General features: G+C 35.6%; 1 protein-coding gene across 1 annotated transcript in view; it reads left to right on the top strand.

Moving 5' to 3' along the window:
- The window catches only part of LOC124284569 (adhesion G-protein coupled receptor V1-like), a 140,003-nt gene that overhangs the window by 6,377 nt on the left and 115,760 nt on the right, over positions 1-17,866 (top strand). The window contains 3 exon segments of the mRNA XM_046720662.1: positions 3,420-3,531; positions 11,970-12,147; positions 17,364-17,606. Coding sequence (XP_046576618.1) covers positions 3,521-3,531; positions 11,970-12,147; positions 17,364-17,606 — 432 coding nt within the window. The 5' untranslated portion in view covers positions 3,420-3,520.

Here is a 17,866-nt window from a genome sequence, read left to right as displayed (position 1 = left end):
GAAGGAAGTGATTGTGTCTTCATTCCTTGTGTCAATTCCCTAGATGTCATTGCTGTGTCCATTTTATAACCATTTTATAACCTATATTCCTATAGTCTTTGTTTCAACTTGTAGTACATGAACATTGTTGACTCATTTCTGTAGCAACTTATTAACTTAATTTATGGTGTTTTATGTAAGTAAAAAAAGTGCTTTGTCATCGGTGCATGACCTAATATGGTTGTTGGTTCGTCTTCTGCAGAAACTGTTAAGTTTTTGTTTGACCGTTATTGGCTGTTGTTTTCAATGATATTGACATGAATGCAGTTTCTTAAATAACAGTTGACAAATTATGAAACATTATGTCAGGAATTGTTCAAGGGCTGTTTTATTATTTTTTCAGAAGAGATGTGTAGACATGATAGAAAGATTTTGATTTTATCAGGAACTGATAACAATAAGACTATCCTTTTTATGCAAAATATTAGTGTCTGTTAATTCCAGGAATGTCTTCAGAAATTATTAAGTCATTGCAACTCTAATGACGTATATTCTAATGACGTATAGGATTTGCCTTTTATTGATTTCCATGTGTACCCTAGAATTCTTTGACAGAAGGGTATATCTTAGTCCTAGTCAAATAACATATGTAGAATACAACTGTCTCGCATGAAGTAATATTCAGACTGAAAGATAAACTTTCAGTAGCAGTCAAAGTATCTGACCAGGTGCTATGCATCATACAGATCTGGCATGGTCAGAGGATATTGTTGTGTTCTCCATCATGGTAAATATAACCCATGAATCAAGCCTAACCTGACATGTTGTGTAATGTCCAATATCTTCTGGAAATCAGATACTGTATCGATATTACGTGGATATTACATCAACGCCAGAGGATAATCAGTCTCGATTATTTGCCAAAACAGATGTGATTGCATTGAGAGTGAGTGAGTTGGTTTTAACGCCGCTTTTAGCAAATACATGTATTCCAGCAATATCACTGCAGGGGACAAAAGAAGTGTGCCCATGAGGGAAATCAAACTCAAGTCTTCAGCATGATGAGCAAACACCTTTACCACCTAGGCTACCCCACCTTCCCAGATAAGAAGTAATAAAAGTGATGTATGAATCTGTGATGACACCAGGTGTCTGAGTGAATTTACTTTTACGCCACACTCAGCAATATTCCAGCTATATGACAGCGGTTTGTAAATAATTGAGTCTGGACCAGAAAATCAAGTGATCAACAGCATGAGCATTGATCTACACAACTGGGATACAATAACATGTGTCAACCAGGTCAGCTAGCCTGACCACCCAATCCCATTAGTAGGTGTCTGAGAAAAGGATAAACTTGTCCAAACATACCCATGGCACCATGACAAAGAAGTGTTTGTTAGTTAACTAATCCTGCATCTTACCATATATTCCTGCCATATGTTGGCTGCTTGTCACATAAATGTATGGAAAGGCGTGATTAGTTAACTACAGCGAGTTCAGATCTCATTCCCACATGGGCACAATGTGTTAAGCCCATTTCTGGTGTCCCCCGCCATGATATTGCTGGAATATTGCTAAAAGCGGCGTAAAACTAAACTCAGTCAGTCAGTCAGATCTCATTTTAGAGAATTCTGGAAAGTCCTTCCACTTATTCAGAGTCTATCATATGTCTAACCCTGAATTGATGTCCTTTTTTAAGTTGTGTTTTTCTGGAACATGCTGAAAATGTTTTGTGCATCATCATGTACATTCGGACAATGGGCCTTTTTTCATTTGGTTTATGGATTTTCAAAAAACACTTTATTCAAGCTGAGGCTTGAGTTACTGCCACACACTGTCAACACCGCATTGTCATGCAAATCATTGCCGAAGAGGCTCCTTCTGCAGGTAGAGAGTTGTGATGGTTAAGTGCTCTCATTACTGCATGGCAAACTTCTCAAAATACAATGTTCTGCATGTTTTTTTACACATTATACATCCTATAAAACACATCTGTTGGTTCACACAGTGTCACATTTCAAGACATACTTCCAGTTTCAATAAACAAAATGCGAGTTATTCCACTATTTTGGCCACAAACTAAAAAACATCTCAAAGAAACTATTTCAGAAATATTTAAGAATTTTTTTATAACATTAAAGATAGTGTTTATCAACATTGAAGGAAGCTGTTTCAAAGATTTCAAGAGACTTTCACATGAAAAATCTCTTTTACATCATTAATGAAACTATTTCACAACATGTTTGTGTGTTCTGGAATGTGATAGAAGAATACTTGTATAAAACACGATAACACCTGGTTAATTTTCTTCTAATACTGTAAAAATAACAACTGTAAAAAGTTGAGTCATGATGAAAGTAATTTCCAACATGGATTTTGAAATGAAATATGTATATCTTTCTGATTGTACTTTTACAAGGTATATCCCCAGAGCAAGACCTAGTTTGTGTGTAATTCATCGTTATCCTCCATGTCATATTGCAATGAATCTATGCAGCCATTAACCACTCATTCACACATTCATGTAAATAACAAGATGTATGTTGCTGTTGTTTGTGAAGTACTTTACACATAAAGCATGAAACCAGTGCTAATCCTATGCATACTCAAACCTTATACTCAGTGACCAGTGTTCTTTTCTTTTAATCTTGAGGATTGTCAATTGAAAGATTGTTTTTGTTTTATGTTGACATCATAAGAAAATATACATATGCATTAAATAAATTTGAAAGTATTTGACGGGATACATTGCGTCCCTTTACACATTGTTTAGTCTGAAGATTATGTCATTTCTGGTCAGGATGAATAGAAGGGTTATCAGGTTTTTGTATTTCATTCCACATTACCTTTTGCAAAATGTTGATTGGTAGATTAGTAAATTAGTAACCAATTTATTAAAAATAATTATTTATGTAGTAACACAGGTAGAAATGTTGAAGTAACTCACCAGCAGAGTAAGAATTACAATTTTTGTTTGCTGTGGAACAATTTTTTCGATCTTTACTCTGAAAAGATGGGCATGCAACTTTCAGGGGATGACAGTTTTGGGGGACAACAAAACAATTTCATTTTAGGGGGAGGTGGGGATAGGGGTAAACTGGGGAACAAATTATCAGAATATGTATTTATCAGCCTCCTTGTGTTAAGCCCATTGTTGGTTGCAAAGGACAAAGACCAAAATGTACAATGTTCTTATAGTTTTAAACTAACCAAGTTGGAAAATATAACTTCAGGATTATTTCCCTCACATTCTTACATAAAAATAGTCTTTTGGATTATTGTTTTACTTAAAAGATAAATGACTACTTTATGTTAATATAAGATGTCTATGGTTTGAATATTGACAGGACTGATTGATAAAGCTGAACAGTGAAATGAGCAATGCATGACTACAATGATGCATAATCAATATTCAATACTGTCATTCTTATTTCCAGAGTTGGAAGGCCAGTATTTCTGAAGAGGTTACTCTCCCCATCTCCAGTTTACGACCAAATGGATTCCTGCATCTAAAAGAGAACCTGAGAGTAAACGCATCATGACATCTAGGTAGGCAACCTTGAGAATTGCATGTCATTGTTTGATATCTCAGTGGCTTTATTCAATGAATATTTTAATCAAGCATTGAGAGTGAGTTTAGATCCACTATTATGGACTGAATATATAAGTTAGATGAGATGGTATTAAACAATCTGAAATGTTTGTTATTTCATAATTTGGTAAACATTTAATAATCCTTCAGTCAACGAACTGTTTATTCAGACAAGGCAGTATAGGGTAAATGTGATGAAAAACACAATCTAAAAAAGACCCACAATAAAACAGCAGTTGACAAATCATACGGTATGTTTCATTACTGAACCATCCTCATTTATCATGTATATTATTATATTAAAATTCCCAGGACCAATTCACACCATGCATGGCATGATTTCAGAAGCAATTTCACCACCTCCATTGCTCCAGTCTTTAACTTAGCACAGTATTACTTTTGCTTGTGTTAGTAATTTGATTGGATGGACATTTTCAGGTTCTCCATGCATGGCTTATACCAAGCTATCGCTGTTACTTGGTCTTGCTAATTTAAGAGGAATACCATGTTCTTCATAACTGAAGATTTATTAGAAGAACTTAACAAAATTTGTGCTCATTACTGGTAGTTTCTATCACCCACCTTGAAACATCCAACATCACTTAAATTGTTTTTACAGTTCGATCTGTGAGGTGAGACATCTTCAGTGATTCAGTCAATTTAATGAAAATGTGAAATAATATCCATGTAATTTCCTTATTTGATGAATACATTTTGACATACTTACTGTGGTCTTTTGGAGAATCAAAATTGATATTAAAATATACTAGTACTGAGAGACACAAATAAAGGATCATAGGAACATTTAAGCGTTTCTTTAATATTTTCCACTTTTCATCACCACAGCTCTTATAATTCAAAACTGGTGATGAAACCTGGAAAATATTAAAGGAACGCTTGAATTTTCCTGTGATCCTTTATTTCTTTCTCTCAGTATGTTATCTACAAATGATGGTGTGTACACTTTGACTATACAGGCACCAAATTTGTACATTGATGAGGAATGTTAATGATGATGCCTAATAGCATTACTCATGGTCAATTGTTAATCTTAAAGTAACACCTTGTGCAATTCAGTTAGGCTGGGTCTCTGTAGGTACTGATAGCCGATTACTAAGTAGGACTGCACGTGCTAAGGTCTCCCATACAAATAAAAATCAATATCTGTCCCATCTGGTAAATGATTCGATTGATTTATATTTCGAGGTGCGTTAGCAAACTTATTGTTCAGCTTGTCACGTAGATATTGAATATGACAAAGCATGCCTTATAATGACTCCACCCTAGTCTCATGTGTATACAATAACTGTCTTTTCAGCAACAGTTTTGTCATATATTCAGCATTTTGCTATAGTTGTGTGTTATATATTTCATTGAAGTGAAGTGCTGTGTTAGGGTTAGAGTTTAGCTGCAATGTTGCATTATATTCAGCATTTAGCTGCAGTTTTGTCTTAATATTCAGCATTTAGCTACAGTGTTGTGTTATATTCAGCATTTAGCTGCAGTTTTGTCTTAATATTCAGCATTGAGCTACAGTGTTGTGTTATATTCAGCATTTAGCAACAGTGTGTTATATTCAGCATTTAGCTGCAGTGTTGTGTTATATTCAGCATTTAGCTGCAGTGTTGTGTTATATCCAGCATTGAGCTACAGTGTTATGTTATATTCAGCATTTAGCTGCAGTGTTGTGTTATATTCAACATTTAGCTACAGTGTGTTATATTCAGCATTTAGCTACAGTGTGTTATATTCAGCATTTAGCTACAGTGTTGTGTTATATTCAGCATTGAGCTACAGTGTTGTGTTATACTCAACATTTAGCTACATTGTTGTGTTATATTCAGCATTTAGCTGCTGTGTTGTATTATATTCAGCATTTAGCTACAGTGTGTTATATTCAACATTTAGCTACAGTGTTGTGTTATATTCAGCATTTAGCTACAGTGTTATGTTATATTCAGCATTTAGCTACAGTGTTGTGTTATATTCAGCATTTAGCTACAGTGTTTGTTATATTCAGCATTTAGCTACATTGTTGTGTTATATTCAGCATTTAGCTACAGTGTTGTGTTATATTCAGCAGTTAGCTACAGTGTTGTGTTATATTCAGCATTTAGCTACAGTGTTGTGTTCTATTCAACATTTAGCTGCAGTTTTGTTATATTTAGCTACAGTGTTGTGTTATATTCAGCATTAAGCTACAGTGTTGTGTTATATTCAGCATTTAGCTACAGTGTTGTTATATTCAGCATTTAGCTACAGTGTTGTGTTATATTCAACATTTAGCTACAGTGTTTTGTTATATGCAGCATTTAGCTACAGTGTTGTGTCATATTTAGCATTTGGTTAGACTTCCGCTCGTATCCCCCCTAAATTATAACGATGAGGAAATATTTCTTTCGGTGACATTTTTAGAATTTGGCTATTTCTTTCAGTATGTTCAGATACAATTACAAAAACATGTTAAAACTCATCCTTATCAGATGAGGAATATATATTCAGGTGATATGATTTGACTAGAATGAAATTTAAGGGGGGATCCGATCGGAAGTCTTTCCCGGCATTTAGCATTAGTTTACAGCTTTAAGTCATATTCAGCACTTGCCTGGATAATTTCAGGTCATGTTGAGCATTTGGCTACAAGTTTAAGTCATATTCAGCAGCTCTTAATTGGATAGTTTCAGGTTCTGTTCATCATTTGGCTACAGTATTAAGTCATAGTCAGCAGCACTTAATTGGATAGTTTTAGGTTATGTTCAGCATTTGGCTACAGTTTTAAGTCATATTTAGCAGCACTTAATTGGATAGTTTTTGGTTATGTTCAGCATTTGGCTACAGTTTTAAGTCATAGTCAGCAGCACTTAATTGGATAGTTTCAGGTCATGTTGAGCATTTGGCTACAGTTTTAAGTCATATTTAGCAGCACTTAATTGGAGAGTGTTAGGTTATGTTCAGCATTTGGCTACAGTTTTAAGTCATATTTAGCAGCACTTAATTGGATAGTTTTTGGTTATGTTCAGCATTTGGCTACAGTTTTAAGTCATAGTCAGCAGCACTTAATTGGATAGTTTCAGGTCATGTTGAGCATTTAGCTACAGTTTTAAGTCATATTCAGCAGCACTTAATTGGATAGTTTTTGGTTATGTTCAGCATGTGGCTACAGTTTTAAGTCATATTCAGCAGCACTTAATTGGATAGTTTCAGGTTCTGTTCAGCATTTGGCTACAGTTTTAAGTCATATTCAGCAGCACTTAATTGGATAGTTTTTGGTTATGTTCAGCATTTGGCTACAGTATTAAGTCATATTCAGCAGTAGGCTGGACAGTGCTGTTCACTGTTGAACTGCAGTTTTAAGTTACATTCAGAGCCCAGAGACCAATGTGTAATGTCCATTCTAATGATGATCACCAGCTATAGGAAGTATTTTATTCATTTCATTTTGTCAAATGATTGGAGAGGTTGGGTGGAGGAGGGTGTTCCTGTTTGTAAAGCTTGTATAATTTTACTAAATATCTGGGTTTGATCCCAACATGCCTGCAATCCCTATGTATAATGACAGAAAGAAATCATAGATGCCAGCTTCTCTCTTATGAGGAACACAATGGTTTGGAGTATCATTCACCTGATGAAGGAATAAGCATATACAACCACACATTGTGTTTCTCATAAAACATTCACCTGATGAGGGAATAAGCATATACTCCAAAACATTGTGTTTCACATAATACATTCACCTGATGAAGGAATAAGTATATACTCCAAAACATTGTGTTTCTCATAATACATTCACCTGATGAAGGAATAAGCATATACTCCAAAACATGGTGTTTCTCATAATACATTCACCTGATGAAGGAATAAGCATATACAACAAAACATTGTGTTTCTCATAATACATTCACCTGATGAGGGAATAAGCATATACTCCAAAACATTGTGTTTCTCATAATACATTCACCTGATGAAGGAATAAGCATATACTCCAAAACATGGTGTTTCTCATAATACATTCACCTGATGAAGGAATAAGCATATACAACAAAACATTGTGTTTCTCATAATACATTCACCTGATGAGGGAATAAGCATATACTCCAAAACATTGTGTTTCTCATAATACATTCACCTGATGAGGGAATAAGCATATACTCTAAAACATTGTGTTTCTCATGAAACATTCACCTGATGAAGGAATAAGTATATACTCCAAAACATTGTGTTTCACATAATACATTCACCTGATGAAGGAATAAGCATATACAACAAAACATTGTGTTTCACATAATACATTCACTTGATGAAGGAATAAGCATATACTCCAAAACATTGTGTTTCTCATAATACATTCACCTGATGAAGGAATAAGCATATACTCCAAAACATTGTGTTTCTCATAATACATTCACCTGATGAAGGAATAAGCATATACTCCAAAACATTGTGTTTCACATAATACATTCACTTGATGAAGGAATAAGTATATACTCCAAAACATTGTGTTTCTCATAATACATTCACCTGATGAAGGAATAAGCATATACTCCAAAACATGGTGTTTCTCATAATACATTCACCTGATGAAGGAATAAGCATATACAACAAAACATTGTGTTTCACATAATACATCCACTTGATGAAGGAATAAGCATATACTCCAAGACATTGTGTTTCTCATGAAACATTCACACGATAAAGGAATAAGCATATACTCCAAAACATTGTTTCTCATAATACATTCACCTGATGAAGGAATAAGGAAATATATACTGAGGTATTTCTAAACATTTTGAAGCTGGATGTGATTATACCAGTGAGTGTTATTGAAAAACACCTCTATAATACATCCTCAACCTTTCACTACTTTTTCCCAGAAGCCACATAACCTTGTCTCAGTGTTAAAACCTTCTTCCTCAGAGGTTGCTGTGTTCCATCAGTGTTATTTCAACATTGGCCTTTCAATATCTGATTATGTGTAGAAGTTTGACACTGTTTTATCATTGATTCAGCATTGGTTTTTCCAATTTTGAGGCCGCCATGTCTGCCTCAGGGCAAAAGGGGTGTCTGCATTCCTGCACATGCCCTCTGGATCCGCCTATGACATAGCTCAGTGAACTGCGCACCCCTTTTGCCCTTTTGCCTTGAGGCCGAGATGTCTGTGCGAAAGGAAACGATGTTAAATTTACAATATTTCCTTTTTATCAAGTTCAAAATTCGGACAAAGTAAAACAAATTTTAAAAGAACACTACTTCATAGACAAGTACAAACCAATGTTAAACCATTGCAAGCTGTGACCTTGTCACTCTAGAATGTTGTCCCTATTATGACCTCACAATATATATGTAATGACGTCATACTGTAACCGCTACAATTTCCCTGAAGAGTAAAGAACGAAACATGTTGGAGAAAAAGGCATTCTGTTTTTATTTATCTATGCAATATATATATATATATATATATTTATATACATAACATATAGTGACTGCTTTTAGTGAGTCTAAACTTTTGATGGGTAGTATAGCTGGAATATTGCTGAGTGCGGCGTGAAACTAAACTCACACACTCCAATTTTGAGAATATGCTGTTACTGACATACTTCCACCATTGATTCAAGATGAACCTTTGAGTATTGAAACTATGTGTAAATCTTTCAGAGTTTTCAACATTAATTTAACACTGTTGTGCCTGCTGGCAACTTGCCCATTTGTCAGTAAATTCTTGCCCTTCTAGCATCTTATGAATGGGCAAGAAGCCACCCTGAAACACTGTGTACAAAGACGTAATAATCTGATTGTGAAGTGACAGTGGTGCGCAGTTCACTGAGCTATGTCATAGGCGGATCCAGAGGGCATGTGCAGGAATGCAGACACCCCTTTTGCCCTGAAAGTTTATTAAATGACCATTGAAACTCTGGTGAACACAAAGTGAAGTGTGCACATGCATGCACGCATGCACGCACGCACACACACAAACACACTTTCTCAAAAAGCTGTATCCGCCCCTGACACATTATCAAACTTATCCAGTTGAGTGATTCCAATCTTTATATTTCATATGACTGCATAAATTCACAGGTGTGAGGTGGAAAAAAAATAACAAAAGTTGCTGTTTGTTTTTGCATCCATTGGACATGCAGGATCAAAGGGTTTTCACTGTTTGTTGATAAAATCATGGGCAGACATTGAGGAGCACATAATCCCATGATTGTTTAGATAGTAAACTAGCGTCCAAAAGAAATGCCACCAAAATAAAAATTATCATAAATTGTCAAAATATTTGCCAATCTGCTGAAACACTGCTGAAAACATATCCCTTGAACACAACCTGTCTATTCCCAGTGAACAAGTGCACGAGATTTTGATGATTGGTGAGTTAAATGAATTCGCACAGAAAAAATGGAAATTGTGCACAAAGTTACCCGTATGAGATGAGGGTATAAAACCTGACTAGATTTGTTCTCTCTCATCATGTGACACGATTGAAAGCAGCCAACATGCCTCGATTGACCAAAGAACAGAGGGAAAGAGCAATTGGTATGCTTCAGATGGGCACAACACAGGAGCACGTGGCTAGGATCATGGGATGCTGCAAGTCCACCATCGCCAGACTTGTCACACGTCACAGACAGACTGGCAGTATTGCTTACAGACCCAGGAGTGGCAGACCATAGGTCACAGCCCCACAGGAAGATCGATATTTACGGGTGCTTCATCTGAGAAACCGCTACCTCACTGTGACGTCGTCAAGCGCCAATAGCCTTGGACGTGCAGTCAGCAGACGGACCGTAGCAAGACGACTCCGTCAGCATGGTATTCGGGCCTATCGACCTTTCAAGGGCATGACGTTAACGCTCCGACACCGACGTGCCAGATTGAGGTGGGCCAGGACTGTAATGCAGTGGCAGCAGCGAAACTGGCGAAGAGTGCTCTTCAGTGACGAGAGCAGGTTCCAGCTCTTCAAATCTGATGGTCATGTTCGAATCTACCAACGTCGGGGCGAACGGACGGCACCTGCTTGCATCCAAGAAGTGGAGCATTACGGCGGTGGAAGCGTTGTGGTCTGGGGCTGAATTTGTGGACCAGAGGACACATCTCGTCATCATCAACGGTAATCTCACCGCACGCCGTTACAGCGACGAGATTTTACGGCCTGTGGTGCTGCCTTACCTGCAATGTCACCCAAGGACTCTGTTTCAACAAACAAACGGCACACCTCACACAGCTCTTGGATCACTAGTGACTTCCTCAAAACTAACAACGTCAACCTGCTACAGTGGCCAGCGAGATCACCCGATCTGTCTCCAATCGAACACCTCTGGGACCAACTGGGGCAACGTATTCGGAAACGTCAAGAGCCGCCATTGACTAGGGACGCATTGCTAGGGGTGGCCACACGATACTGAATCATCTGTGTTGTTCAGGACAGTTTAAGACCTTAAAGACGAATCAGCGTTGGCGATAGAATACTGGACACTGCACCCCTGTGTCATCCATGTGCCTTCAGAACACGAACTATTTCATTTTTCTAACTGAAAAGTTTCAAGAACTGTTGTTGAATGATTGTGTTTTACAATACAACACTTCTTGTTACCATAATTTGCTTTTGTTGTGTTTTAGTGAAGAAAACTGTTTGGTGGCGTTTCTTTTGGACGCTAGTTTATATTTCTATCAAGTTTTACCATTAACAACAGACAAAGATGGTGTTTGTATGAATCTTGTTTTCAGACATAAGCTGACGAAAAGAAAGAATTGTTATTAGGGCACAGTGGTAACATCTACCTGTAGGGTAGCCTAGTGGTAAAAGCATTTTCTCATCACACCTAACACACAGGTTTGATCCCCACATGATAGACTAACAACTAGTCTCTGAAATGAACATATTTTACAGAAAAAAAACCAGTTCATAATAAAAAAAAAGTAAAATGAAAAGGAGTCCTGAGACTTTCTTCATTTTCAGTTTCCTGAAACTGTGGAAATCTAGACTTGGAATTTCTTGGATATGTTTGTTTCAGGGTCTGTATGACAGACTACGCACATGTGTATTATATGTGAAGCCCATTTCTGGTGTCCCCCACTGTGATATTGCTGAAATATTGCTGAAAGCAACTTAAAACTATATTCACTCACTCACTGGATTTCATGAGCTAACATTCTTGTTGAGTGCCTTCATTAACATTAGCATGTGTTCTCATACACAGCATCAGTATCAATGTCTCATGTACACATGTCATCAGTTACCAATTGCGCAGATCGATGCTCATGCTGTTGATCACTGGATTGTCTGGTCCAGACTCGATTATTTACAGACCCCCCCATATAGCTAAATATTGCTGAGTGCGGCGTAAAACTAAACTCACTCACTCACTCAATGTCTCATGTTGGTGTTGTTTGGTTACAGGATGATGTCATTGATTCAGCAGTTGGTCATATTTATGGCCTTGTTGGTTTCCATGGTGATGGGTCAAGCAACAGTCCGTTTCTTGGATACAAACCTTGTTGTAAATGAAGGTGATCAGTTTGACTTGAGAGTACAAAGAACTGGAACCATAACTTCTGAGTTGGTGGTTATTGTTGAAGTAAGTATCCTTTCGTTGTTATCTCATATTCATCATGTTGTTATCTTCTTCATCATCATCATCATCATCATCATCATCATCATCATCATCATCATCACAAGCTTTCAAACAATCATTTAACAGAGTTTCCTAAGTTTAGAATATTAACAAAAACATGTTATGCTGTTTGCTATTGTGAATGTTTAATAGAGTACTGAAATAACTCTTTTCTGAAATGATGATACCGTAATTATCTAATACATACAGATATATTAGAGAGCAGTTGTTTGCTGGAGAAGGACATGGAACTTAGTGGATGATGATTTGATTTTGCATAATGGAGAGTATGTCATATATGGTACATGTATGTTGATGTTTCTTTATGACAATAAACACAATTAAAATCAACAATTTCTGGAAATTATGACAGTTTAATTCAGATAAAAATGATACAGATTGATATTTAATAAGGATAGCCAGGTGCCTTTTGCACAAAATTATGTTAGTGCTATGATGTCATATTCTTTGAAGGGCTGGTGGGGTAGCCTAGTGGTTAAAGCATTGACTCGTCATGCCGAAGACCTGGGTTCGAATCCCCACATGGGTACAATAAGTGAAGCCCATTTCAGGTGTTCCCCGCTGTGATATTGCTGGAATATTGCTAAAAGCGGCGTAAAAGCAAACTCAGTCAGTCAGTCAGTCAGTCTTTGACGTAGCCTTATGATAGTCATAGCACTAAGTTAGCTTTGTGCATGTGGGCCCTGAACTTACAATGTCAAAAACATTTCAATGTTCATATATTGGGTATTAAATGCATCTTCCTGATTATAGAAATCACAGTATCAACTTGATAGGCAAATTACAAAATCTATATCTAGTTAAAAATCATTATAAAGTCCGTATCATTTTAATGCCGAAAACATTTTAACTAAATGTGTGTTGTCAATAATACATCTGATGCAAGTAGCATGATGATATTTAAATTTGATTTCGTGATGGTAGGATTGACATACTCAGTATGTCTGACAATAGAGGTGCTCTACTGCCTTAAAGTGGTAATGGCAAAACAGTGTTTGATCTTAGAACCTAATGAGTTGAGCAAAACTGTGTCACTGAAACAAAGTGACTAAAATAGCCAAACTTTCCCTATTTTATCAATGATACTGTTATTGCAGTTTGTTTATGAAATATGAATTTCTAAGGGTCATTCTGTATAAAGTACCAAGAAATCTATAAATTAATGGACAAGTCCTGTGATGTTCCCGGACAGCTCAGTTGATGTCTCAATGCGTCATGGTGTTTCATTATGTCATTGTAACAAAACAGCAATGAAAGTATTGGAGTAATGGATGTATTATTGAATGTATTATTCTTGTACATTGGAAGAGTGGGAAACTGTGGCATGTAATTCCTGTTCATTTAAATCCCCCTGTTTTTATTTAATTTCACACCAAATTCTAGTGAAATTAAATAACATGTTGATTTTTCTAAAAATTCCAAATGGCATTAAATGAAATATTTAAAGCATATATATATAAATAAAACTTAAGTGTAATGTCATAATGGTAATGTTAAAATATAATAGTTTAAATGGTCCCTAGAGGTATATACTATTCTTCTCAACATTAACAGTAAAGGTTTCTGGTTTAGGTGGTCCCTAAGTTTATATTCTAAATGATCACTCATCAAGGCTCAAAGGAGCCCTATAATTTTACATTGTTTTGTCTTATTTTCATATTTCAATGTAGCAAATTATTGCAATATATTTATCTCTTGATATTGAGGGTAAACATTTTGCATGTGGGGGAAAAATTTGAATATGTTATGCTAAAGAATACTAATGACTACTGACACTTTATCAGTAAGTTCATGAATGTGTCTTATTGTATATTGCTAATTTAGTCACTGAATTCAATCTTAGTTCACTAAAACACCACCCAGAAATCATTATTGTTACACGATGTATTTCATTTTGAAAATATTTTAGTAACTGTTAGATTTACTGGAAAACATGAATACTAGTGTTTTGTATTGTTCTTTAAATCATATTCTCACATCTCCATGGATACTGAATCAGTTCTAGAACAGCATGGATGTCAAGATAACATTTTTCCATAAAATGTCTGATAATTATGTTTAAAACTGTAGGCCAGGAAACAAACTAAATAAACATGATAAATTATGTCTGGCAAAATGAAATCTTCATCCAGTAAGATTTCTGTGTTCCTGAAGTCACCTCCATTGTCTACCATCAGCCTTGAAATATGCAATGATGTTTGAGATGTTTTTATTTCCAGATAGGAATTTATACCAATGAGTTTAGAAATCTGAATAATTTTGTTGTTCATCTTTCATATTTTAGATTAAGAAACCAGTAAGTTTGTATATGATATTAATTTACTCACTAAAGTTCCTTTTAGTATGTTTTATCCATGAATAGTTTGTTTACCCTTCAACGAACAATTTGTTTGCCCTGAACCATCCATAATTCATTAAATCAAGACAGGAATGCTGAAACAATTCCATTGTGAAGGATCAAAGATATGATGAAGTGCATTTCTATCTCGATACATTTATTAGCAAACGTGATCAGAATCTGAAACAGAATGCCTAAATATTTTTGTATCCTTGTTATTTTCTGTCAAAGTTTTCAATTTGGTAGTTATACATTCTTTTCATTGTTTTCACAAAACTGCTTGGTCGTTCTGGCCATGACATGAAATCTGATTCAAATGAATTAGCTGGTTGAAAGGGCAGGCAAACTAGATTGTTTTTGTTAGATTTCACAGACTAAAGGTCTTTGTGAAGATATTTTTTGCATGTTGACCACAATCATCTGGAAATATAGATAGATTTTTGAAAATAACTTTAAGTCTCTAATGATTTTAATGAATTGAGTGTTCAAATATCATTATTAGACTGAATTTTTGGTGTTTCATTCCAGTGCTTGTATAGTCTATGTTAAAACATACAGTATCCGTATATTGAGGCATGGGCAGGGATTAAAGATTATCCTAGCTGTACCATTACAGTCAAAACGGTACCAACTAATGTATATAATAATGTAAAAATCCTATTTTGTTACATTTGGCAAATATGAAAACATTGTTGGTAAATTCATATCACATATTCAGTATGATGTTTTCATCAGTTTCTATTGTTAAACGCACAGATATATGAAAACAATTTTTAAGATATAGATTAGACAGTGTTTTAAAAAATATAATGGTAGTTTTTAAGAAATGCACTTTTTAAAACCGTAATCTGCCTTTAAGAAGGTGAGCTACAGAACCTTGTGGTTCTCACTTAAGCCATGTGTTGTGTGTGTCTGTTGTTATGCTGTTTTAATGCCTTGTGAACGTTGTTACTGTAGTATGCATCTTGTAGAGTAACATTTTAGTATGAATGTTTTTGACATCACTGAATTAACATTCCACTGATTTTTGTATGTCTACCTCCAGTGGTGATATCATCAATAAGTTTTTAGAAGTCCAATGAAATATACATGGTCGCTTTGCTGCAGGACAGAATTTTACATGTAGCTCTATCTCAACAAAGACATTTCCATAATCATAATACATTCCTACTAGCAGAGGCCATTGTAAGATTGCACCTATTTTATGAGGATATAGTGAGGACACCACCTGCCCTATGGACATTCCACATCACAATCACACACAGTTGTTCGCCTAAACAAAACACAGTAACATTGCAACAAATTAAGATAGAATCATTACCATAACATCTGCTATTTAACTAATGCCTCAAATTTGGAAATGTCCCCATATGTCTGCCTTAAAATTATTTAGAGACTTTTCGAAGGCTTTGGATGTTGTAACCCTGGTCAGACAACTTTTGAGTGAAAATCATGAAATTGTGTGAAATATTTGAATGGTTGATTGTACTTCAAAAGTTATTAAATATTGACACCAAATTGCTGTTGGAATGTTTACTGTTGACAGCTGAAATCATAGTTCTTGTCGTGCCTCTTCTGAAATGTTATGCACAGCCAAGGCTGTTTCCCTTCTCTCTTTCATTAGTGGTTCCGGCTTGGATATCAGTAGGAGGGAATCAGCTATCTGATTCTGACTGCTATAAGATAGTTGGTATGCCTAAAACTGAAGTAACACATCTAAGCTTAATTGGCCATGTTTTCATTTTGCCAATCTGAGCAGAAAATAAAATTCATAAGCATACAAAAAAGTATATATTTATATATGATGGATGGATGTGGATGTAGACAAGTATGGATGGATGGATGGATGGATGAATGGACTGGTTTGAAGAGGACATGACATGTTTATTTGGTCAATTACATTACCTCCTGCACTCTCACCAGGAAAGCCATAAAGCAGTTTATGAATATAATGTTTTCAATTAATTTCATCTTCACTGACAGAGAATCTCTTGTTTTAATCAGATATTTTATGATTACAATATATATAGCAGCCCCCATGAAACTGATCGACACCTGGCATCGATTCCGTCACATGCTGTAATGCGCACTTTGTGTATGTGCACTCACATGACCAATTGTTTGCATGTACTGTGACGTAGCTGGAGACTGTCGTGTCACTGCGTCCTCACCACACACTCCAGATATATAGTGTTACAACATCAGTCATATAAGTACATAACATTTCAGACTTAAACTTGTTTTTTTTCATAGACTAATATTTTTCCATAGATTTCCCCAACCATTCTTACCCTTTTCATCATTTTCCACTAGACATAGTTTTTGCCATTATAAACTCCTGATAGCGTTTAAATTTTTTAGGTAATTATTAGCTTACAGTTACTCCTCCATACTTTGCTATGTAACTTTCATTGCTAGTCAGTATGTTAGTATGTCCAGTTTGCCTAATAACAAACTATATTTTATTCCTTCAACACCTCTGTAGTTTATATCTTTTCATGAATGTTGACATGTTTTCAGAAGTTTAACAAAATATTAAAATATTTTTGAGGACACAGAATATCCTTTATCATTTAATCAAAGATGTATAAGCAATAATGTTTATCAGGGATGTGTGTAAGAAGTTAATTTTTGTAATTTGTTTTTGTTATTTCTCAAGTATACATCCAATATAAGTTTATACTTATACATATAGTTTATACAGATATCATTTTGGAAAAATGTTTATGAATATAGAGAAAGTAATTGGTACATTGTACATTATTCACTTGATGAGAGACACATTTAGTGACAAATGATTAACAATTCCTTGTTTGTGTAGATTGAAAGTGATCTCAGTGATGACTTTATCGGAGACACTCAAGTTGCTAGATTCACTCCAACTGGTTCCGACACAGTGGCCGTGACCTTCACAGTTAGAGATGACGATCTGGCCGAGCCTGATGAAGTCAGCATCCTGCAAATCACCATTGTGGAAAGAGCGGCCATTGCTGTTGATCCTTCCCAGACGCGGGTCACCATTCTGGCCAATGATGATGCTTATGGTGTCTTTGGCTTCACTGAGGTAGATAATTCAAATTTTGTAAAATGATATGAATGTGATTTTGTGAGATTATATGTTATCAAGGGAGGTTTTACTTTCCATAACTACCTCACAACATAGTGTTTTAGCGGCACTGAGGATATTGGCTCAGTGAAAGCTTGATGTACGAGATAGCATTAGTTCCAATGATATTGTCATGGTAAGTATGTTTCCTCTTTAACAGCCTATTTCTGGTGTCCCAGCCTTACTATTGCTGGAATATTGCTGAAAGTGACGTAAAA

This window comes from Haliotis rubra, unplaced genomic scaffold, assembly GCF_003918875.1.
Source record: "Haliotis rubra isolate DU_JTF1 unplaced genomic scaffold, ASM391887v1 Scf34, whole genome shotgun sequence".
Taxonomy (NCBI): Eukaryota; Metazoa; Mollusca; class Gastropoda; order Lepetellida; family Haliotidae; genus Haliotis; species Haliotis rubra.
Note: the sequence above shows the minus strand (reverse complement) of the source record. Positions and strands in the feature narration are given on the sequence as shown.